The sequence below is a fragment of the Perissodus microlepis genome, chromosome 9 (assembly GCF_051167445.1).
Source record: "Perissodus microlepis isolate ML-2025 ecotype Zambia chromosome 9, ASM5116744v1, whole genome shotgun sequence".
NCBI classification, from domain to species: domain Eukaryota; kingdom Metazoa; phylum Chordata; class Actinopteri; order Cichliformes; family Cichlidae; genus Perissodus; species Perissodus microlepis.
The window spans coordinates 29,081,244-29,089,650 of NC_140469.1; the positions used below are offsets into that span (position 1 = coordinate 29,081,244).

The 8,407-nt window shown below is 41.6% G+C and overlaps 1 protein-coding gene across 4 annotated transcripts; it reads left to right on the forward strand.

Annotated features, from left to right (window-relative positions):
• The first annotated feature begins 727 nt into the window (after positions 1-727).
• lrrc34 (leucine rich repeat containing 34) lies at positions 728-7,094 on the forward strand. 4 transcript variants are annotated; one of them, XR_014801354.1, is made up of 12 exons: positions 728-942; positions 1,715-1,821; positions 1,947-2,011; positions 2,100-2,186; positions 2,430-2,558; positions 2,635-2,730; positions 2,801-2,955; positions 3,038-3,193; positions 3,837-3,963; positions 4,048-4,186; positions 6,680-6,795; positions 6,884-7,094. XR_014801354.1 is itself a non-coding variant. In XM_084940134.1 (11 exons), exons 1-11 carry the CDS (start codon positions 836-838, stop codon positions 6,718-6,720), a joined length of 1,209 nt encoding a protein of 402 aa, XP_084796260.1. In that variant the 5' UTR covers positions 728-835; the 3' UTR covers positions 6,721-6,817. The 4 variants fall into 4 exon arrangements, 3 of the variants coding, with proteins under 3 accessions (XP_084796260.1, XP_084796261.1, XP_084796259.1); XM_084940134.1 differs by lacking the exon at positions 6,884-7,094 and having other exon boundaries at positions 6,680-6,817; XM_084940135.1 differs by lacking the exons at positions 6,680-6,795; positions 6,884-7,094 and having other exon boundaries at positions 4,024-4,761.
• The last annotated feature ends 1,313 nt before the right edge of the window (positions 7,095-8,407 follow it).

Sequence of the window (8,407 nt, forward strand, 5' to 3'; positions counted from 1 at the left end):
AATATATAAATAACACAAGTGTCCGATCAATTAAAAGTATTTTAGGAGTGAGGAAATAACTGGAATTGCTCAAAAATACTGTCTAGCAAAATAATGCAAATAATTTAGATTATACATTATATTCAGTGATGATTTTAAAATATTTCATGTAGCTTCTTAAAAACCACAGAACACTGACTTAAAGACAAACTGAGGACAATCCTTTAAAGAATTAATTTTTTAAAGTTTTATCGCAATATATTTCATATTTTAAAATACAAAAAATAGACTAAAGCTCAAAATTTGTTTCAATTCTTTTTGACTATTGACTTTTATTAATTTGTGTTCTTGTAAATGCATCCATTTTGTTTCCTAAAACAATTTATTTTCTTTTACATTTCACTAACTGATCATAAAGATAAAAGCTGTAATTAAATGTTTTGCCATTGATATTTCTTCTTAAAACGTTTTCTCTTAAACTTGAATTTGTGTTCTCCTGAATTTAAAATTGAAACTAATAAATTGGAAATATTCTTTTCTCTTAGAATGTTTATTTCTTGTTAATTAGCCACTTTTTCTTTTGATTTTCTATTATTTTTATGATTTTAAACTCAAAAGCTGAAGTTTTTTTCTTTTAATTCCACTCACATTCACCCATAATCTTTTTTTTATTACATACTGTAATTGTTTACTGAGACGCAAACCTACACGTTCATTTATTGTATTTCTTTAATATATTAACGTTCATGTTCTATCAAAAATCCACCTTACGTTAACATTTCCCTCCCATTACTTGTTTGTACCTCCGTGGCTGCCGTCCCTCGTGTTGCCATAGCGACTCAAACAGTATCTAGTGATGGCGGCCCAAAGCATGTCAGAGCTTTGTAAAGCCGTGTGCGCTGAGAGAAAGGTAAAAGTGAATCCGTACGTTTCACAGTCATTGAAGAAGACGCCGTTAACGGGGTAAGCGTTTACACTTTAAACTCCAATGTAACTTTAGGGCACCAAAAGTGAAGATTTTAGTGGGTTAACGTTACCGATTAATACTACTGTGGACTTAAACACATTTAAATCTCTTAGAAAATTCACTCACTCACTTGGCACTTTTTAGAATTATTTTATTACCACTTGATCCCCATGAAGTGTTTCATATTTCATACTAACATATATACATGTTGTTATACATATGTTATACATAACACTATTTATACCAATTCTATGTGCAATAACTCAACTGTATATACATAACACTATTTATTACATATTACTTACGGCTTGTATATTGTACATTATATATATGTTTTTCCCTATGTTAATACTGTCCATATGTACATAGCGCTGCAGAACTGTACCCCCCCCCCAGCATGTTTACACTGAGTAGGAGATGCTCTGTATCTCATTGTACAACTGTATAGTGACAATAAAGGCATTCTATTCTATTCTATTCTATTCTATTCTAAGCACACCCAGTATGAAAATAACCACGTGGTTAAAAAAAATTTTGACCAGTTACCTGTTGTGAAAATTATATATATATATATATATATAGAGAGAGAGAGAGAGAGAGATTTATAGATTTCAAATATCAGATTTTTAGAGATCTATTTGGGCCTCACATGGCTGGTTAACTAAACTGAGTGTGACAACCCTGTTTTAAAGATGTGTGTTTTTTCCAATGCATTTTCCATATAAACATTGATTCTCTGCTGGCGTGGAAAACTTGTCTGTGTGGCAGGAAGTTCACCCTAAAACTTCCAGGAAATGTCAGACAGGTTCAGAGACTCAGTGACGACGACGTCCTCGCTCTCTGTAAATGTCTCCGACATAACAAGTGTGTTACAGGTGAGCTGGCGGATTCACGTCAACTGATTCAGACAAGGTGTGTTTAACTGTCTTTAACTACGTGTGTGTGTGTGTGTGTGTGTGTGTGTGTGTGTGTGTGTGTGTGTGTGTGTGTGAGTGACCAGGTCTTGATCTGAGGTACAACAACATAACAAATGAAGGAGTTGAACACCTTGCTAAGCTCCTGCAAGTAGGTAACAAAATGCAATGGGTGGATCATTTTCTGTAAGTAAAATGTTTCATGGTTGATGTATTTCGTGTTTGTTTTCTCTGAGCAGGAGGGGAAATCATCTCTGAGTTGTTTGGATTTAATGTTTAACGACATCCAGGCCAATGGAGCTCAAGTCCTCGCCAGCAGCCTGCAGGTTTAACACTTAATATGTTCTCATATAAACTGTTTATTCTTACTCTTCCCTTAGGAATTAGGTGCTTAAACCCCCACCCCCCATGAACTAAAATGAGCTCGATCCTGGCCAGACTCCTCTTCACTCATGAGATCCTTTTAGATTTTAGCAGAATTCATTTACAGTTGGATTTTCATTCCTTTTAATGTGGCTCCAACGTTTCTAATGTGGAAGCCACGTCCCCGCCTGTCGTTCTCTCTGCAGGGTAACAGCACCCTGCTCTCTCTCAGGCTGTCAGGTAACAAGATCGGGAGAGGAGGAGGTTTGGAACTGGCCAGCATGCTGCAGGAGAACTGCACGCTGCAGGAACTGGAAGTGGCCGACTGTGACCTGGTAGATGGGCTTCAGTTTTTAAAAAGGTTTGGTGCTGACATCATTCTGTTTCTGAGAGTTTTCTCGATCCCTACAGGACACCAGCAGTATTATAGCGCTCGTCATCATGCTGAAGAAAAACAAGGCTCTTTGCTCTGTCAATATCAGCCGCCCGCTGCTCTTCAGCCATCAGGTACAAACACACACCAGGTATAAAACTCAGTGGGAGGCAGACTGATCTGAGCCAGCTCTTTGTGTCTCAGGAGGAGTGGGCAGTGCACTGCTCTAAGATGCTGGCAGTGAATAGCAGCCTGATGGAGCTCCACCTGGGGAGGATGGGGATGACCGACACTGGGATAGAGCAGCTCACTGAAGGCCTGGGGCGGAACCACAGCCTGCGCTACCTGGACCTGTGCAGGTAGGAAACGAGTCGAGCAGCCAGCAGAGGGCACATTTCCTCCTCTTCATACCATACATTTGTCTTTCTTGGATTTCTGTAGCAACCGTGTGACCCGTGACGGTGCGTTTCATCTCGCCATGATGCTGAAGCAGAACAGGGCCCTGGAGATTTTAGATCTGTCATCCAATCAGATTGGAGATGGTGGAGCTGGGTACCTGAGCAAAGCCATCACCTGTCCGCGCAGCACCCTCAAAGAGTGAGTCCTGCATCAACCCCAGAATCAACCACACTCTTTTGGTAAAGAGGTTGCCCAGTTTTGATACACATGGAGGTTTGCAGCAGAGACAGAATCATGTTTTCTGCTTATTTTAATGACATTTTAATGACTTTAGAAACCAGAAGCCTGATTGTTTGTTTTTTACATTGAGACAAAGTTTACACAGAAGGACTATATAGGGTCTTTTTTAAAGTGACTTTCATGGATTTAGGATCTCTGAAGAAAAACTATCAATTTTTATTACTTAGAGATTTTTCAACATCTAACAAGGACAGACGAGGACAAAGTTAAACTGACCTGATTTTTGCACAACTTTAAGAATTTGAATGTGAAGAGAAGAAAAGATCCATGAACGTAATGATTCAAAGGGTTCAAATATCTTTGAATGTTTGTGCTTCAATATATTTTTCGGACTGAGGAAAACAGAAAAAAGGTTAAGTATTCTGAAGAGCGTAAGATTATGAAAAAACTACAGATATGAAATATTCAGATTTTAGAGGCCCAGAGAGGTGAAGAGCAAAGCAGCAAACAGAGAAAGCTTTGTAAAGTAAACAGTTTTAGCTTCATCCTTTTTTAATCCTTTAATCTTGACCTGCTGTCACCAACCTGCGCTCTGTGCAAGGCTGTCTGTGTGCAGAAACAACATCACATCAGAGGGTCTGCTGTTGTTGGCTCAGGCTGTGAAATCCAGCTCGACTCTGACTCACATGTACATCTGGGGAAACCACCTGGAGGAGCCCGTATGCCAGGTACACCCCTCAGATGTCTGTTTCATCTTCTCCTCTAACATCCCATCACCCCTCTAACAGATAGACGCTCCCTCCCTGCTTCAGGCCTTCAAGGAGCTGATATCCAGCGGCCGGCTGCATCCAGAACAGACAGATGTAAGCCCCTATGAGGTGGATGGTCACGTGTTCCTCGCTGAGGTCTTCCAGAGTTTGAGGAAACCAGTTTACAACATCGACTGTAATGGTACAGATGTGCCTACAAAGACTGCTGCAAGCCCTGATTCCACCGCACATCATGGACAACTAAAAGCTTATTTAAACTGCAAAGATTTAAGTTTATGAAAGTATTTTGTTTGTTCATCACAAACACAATTAGTGGCAATCATTTCTAATATTTTAAGACATTGACTTCTACTACACCTCCTGAAATAATTACATCCATAAACAGACATGCTTGTTGCAGAAGAGAAATGTTCAATGTGTTGTGTGATCTTTCTCAGCAAGCAATATTTTATATTTTAATAAATCTGTTTGAGCAGAGTTTCTGTTGATGCTTAAAAAGCCTTAAAGAGTGCTGAAGTCATTCACAGCAAAAGATTCTTAACCCTCTACTCTACATGTCCATTAGAAACATGTCAGGTTACTCGTTCAATGCAGTTCTGCCATAAAAGTAGGGATAGGGTCCTATTCATGTGTACATGGTGATCCTGTCGGGGTCCTTGGGGAGTATGAGGTCCCTGTACAGCCGGAGAGAAGTCGGACCTCTTCTTTCTTTGTCATAGATTCTGTTTCTGGTTTTTATGGACACATTCTAGCGATACCAGGTTGTTGAGGGTCTCCACTGTGGTTGCCTTTTTGCAGGCTTCGTGTCAGCTTCATCAGGTGGCAACCTCCAGGGTATACTGGGACAGTGTCTGATCTATGTTCCTACCTTCACTTATGGTTACAAGCGCTGGGTACTGACCAAAACAATGACATCACATATAAAACAATGAAAATGAGTTTCCTCTGATGGGTAACTGGGCTCTTTCTTAAAGGTAGGGTGAGCAGCTTGATCGACCAGAGTGAATTCGAGTTACTGCTCTGCCACATTCAAAGGAACCAGTTCTTTGGTTCAAGCATCTGACAAAGGCTTCTGCTGGGACGAGTGTTTTGGGCATGTCCTACCAGTAGGAGGCCCAGAACAGACTCGCAGGAGGGATTACATCTATTGGCTAGCATGAGAACGCCTTCGCGTTCCCCTGGGTAAGCTGGCAGATTGGGCCAAGACTGCTGACCCGTGACCAATAACAGATGAAAAAGAGGATCACAAATGAACCTCAACAGCCTTCCATATCACAGTTTCTGGACACTTGTGCCCGGCAATACAGCATAAATCATCCACACTGCACTAAATTTACTGTGATAGTTATTTGTTTTGTACTGTGGAAATCTCAGTACTTTTTGTCTGAACAGGAAGTTCTGCTTTTGCATTTTTCATTCAATGTTTATTCTTTTTTTGGGGGGGTTGTTTTTTTTGCCTGTCCCGTTTGGATCTTTAGCCGTCAGAATTGTTGTCTGAAGGCCAAGAAAGATGCCTAGCGGATTTACTTTACTAAGTGGATCATCATGGCCTTGCCATATTGGTCCATTTGATTGACCTTTATAATTATTGATTTATTTTATTTTATTTTCGGTTGTTACAGACGGGACAGGCATGACTGGAGGATAGGACAGGGAGAAAGAAAGAATGAAAGAAAGAGAGGGAGAGAAATAGAGGGGAAAGGAGACGGTGAGAAAGAGAGGAAGAAAAAAAGAAAAACAAACAAAACACCTGGATCACCTGTATGGAGAAGAAACAAAACAGAAGAGAAAACAAACAAAAAAGAGCAACATAATAAATACAACACCATCACAATAAACTAGCTAACAGTAGATAACAGTAGATACTAAATATTAAATGTTATTGTGCAGCATGTAAGATTGACAGCGCACAATGTGCTTTGAGGTAGCAGCCAAGAAAGGTGTAGTTTGTGTCTGTGAACACCCGTGTGTACACCTGTGTGCATCAGCACGCATGTATTCCAAAGGTTTCTCCACATAATGATCTGCTAGGGAGTGTGGGGAGCCATAGCCCCGTCCCCCAGGGCATGGAGCGGGCATGGAGGAGATCCAGGCCAGACCCAAGTAGGACCACCGGGGGGTAACTGTGCCACCCTCCTGGGAAGAGCTGAGGAGAGGCCCAAACGAGGGGTCACCCAGCAGCCATGGAGCAGAGGCCAGAGTGGGTTGCAGTAACGTGCCCGTGGGCTCTGCCGACAGCCAGCTGTGCCAGAGAGGACCGAGCCCCAGGCCCAGAGGCCTCAGGGCCCCAGACCCTGGAGATGTAACCCTTCTCTCTGGGGTGGAGGCAAGCAGACCGCCCCCTTATCTGCAGTAGCAGGGAGGCCCTGCATCCCAGATTCAATGTTTATTCTGTCAATTTATAGTTTAAAGTCACCGAGTGTCAGACGCTGGTCCCGCCTTTCATGGTGACATCACCAGAGACAGCCCCGCCTACCTCAGAGCCTCCCCTGTCATGTATTGATCGTGATGATTATGACACCAAGCGTAACTAAGAATGTAAAAGTCTACGACCAGAATGTTTAAATGCTTTCTAATTATTAATGAATATAATATTATTATATTAATAATATAATGAATATAATGAATATTATATTCATTATTAATGAATATAATTTTTTTTTTTTTTTTCCAGTGCAGAGGAATGGCAACAAAAGGAAAGACTTCACTGAGTGAAAAAGGATGAAGATCCAATGCAGCTGGTTTCAGGAGATAATGAAAAAGCCTGAACACCTTCTCTACAAAAACAGGGTGAGTTTAATGTTGTGATTGATTAAGTCTTTGAAGATTTGTGTGTTACTTTAATTATAAAGTACTTATATTTCAACTGAACTTACAGCTCCACCTTCAATACTGTCATCCCACACAAACTCACTCACAAGCTGGCAACACTCGGCCTGCACCCCACCCTCTGTGACTGGCTACATGACTTTTTGACTGGCAGGCCCCAGACCGTCAGGATCGGCAACAGGACTTCAGCCCGCATTAGGAAACAGACATCTGAGGGGTGTACCTGGCATACGGGCTCCTCCAGGTGGTTTCCCCAGATGTACATGTGAGTCAGAGTCGAGCTGGATTTCACAGCCTGAGCCAACAACAGCAGACCCTCTGATGTGATGTTGTTTCTGCACACAGACAGCCTTGCACAGAGCGCAGGTTGGTGACAGCAGGTCAAGATTAAAGGATTAAAAAAGGATGAAGCTAAAACTGTTTACTTTACAAAGCTTTCTCTGTTTGCTGCTTTGCTCTTCACCTCTCTGGGTCTCTAAAATCTGGATATTTCATATCTCTAGTTTTTAATAATTATAATAATGTGGCTATATTTTCTTCTCTAGTGATGTAAACGTTACCAAACTGGATAAAATCTGCTCATTTTTGTTATCAGGGACCTAAAAATCCTTATTATAGGAGAAATTATTCCCACTTCCTGGTGCTTTGATTCTCTAAAGCAGTGGTGGGGACCTCCACAGACTTGCAGCTACAGCAAGTTTTTATTTTTCGATAAATCACAGAGTGATGGAGCTGTAAAGGCAGGTTTCATCACAGCAGAGGATTTCATTTAATGTGCATTATTTAGGTTTATATCTGCAACCAGAACTACTCAGACTGCATTGTGAGGCGGCTGTGCACGACCTGCATTTATGTTAAATTAAAGTAGCGTGATTTCCCTGTGCGGATATGAATGAAACGCTGTACCGGTGTCCAGCACTGGGGGCCAGTTCCTGATGTCCACCGTGGCCATGGCCTCTTTGGAGCGCAGCAGCTTACAGATGACGGCGGTGGTCATCACACACGCCGAGTGACTCACCTGCACAATTAGAAAGAGAAAGACAGAAGAAGAAATTAAGCTCCCTTTTTTCCCCAGAGGAGATCAGAAGTCAGCCAGAGCCATACGAGTCTGGAATTAGCTGGGAGCGAGAGCTTGAACCTTGGAGGTCTGACTGAAAGAGAAACCGCATCGGTTTAACAGACAAATTAAGAGTCTGACCTCGACAATCATCTTAACAGTGGGCAGGGTGGTGGAGATGTTCTGAGGGTGAGGCGGTCCTGTGTGGTCTGAGCTCTCCACTGCAAACCTCGGACAGGAACAGAAACTGCAAGACAGACATAAACACTTCTTTTACACACACTTTGATGGCCTAACCTCTGTGTTTTTTTACATTAATGTGTTTACGTGTGATGTACATGACTATTGTGCATCTGGCTCAGTGTTTGATATTGTAAAGCAAAGTCAATAACAGCAAAAATTTAATATTTTACTTTTTATTTCTGTCGCCCTCCTGCATCAATCCCAGAATCACCCACACCCTTTACCACATTTGCTTACTTTAGAGACTCCAGACACCAGGAAGTGGGAGAAATT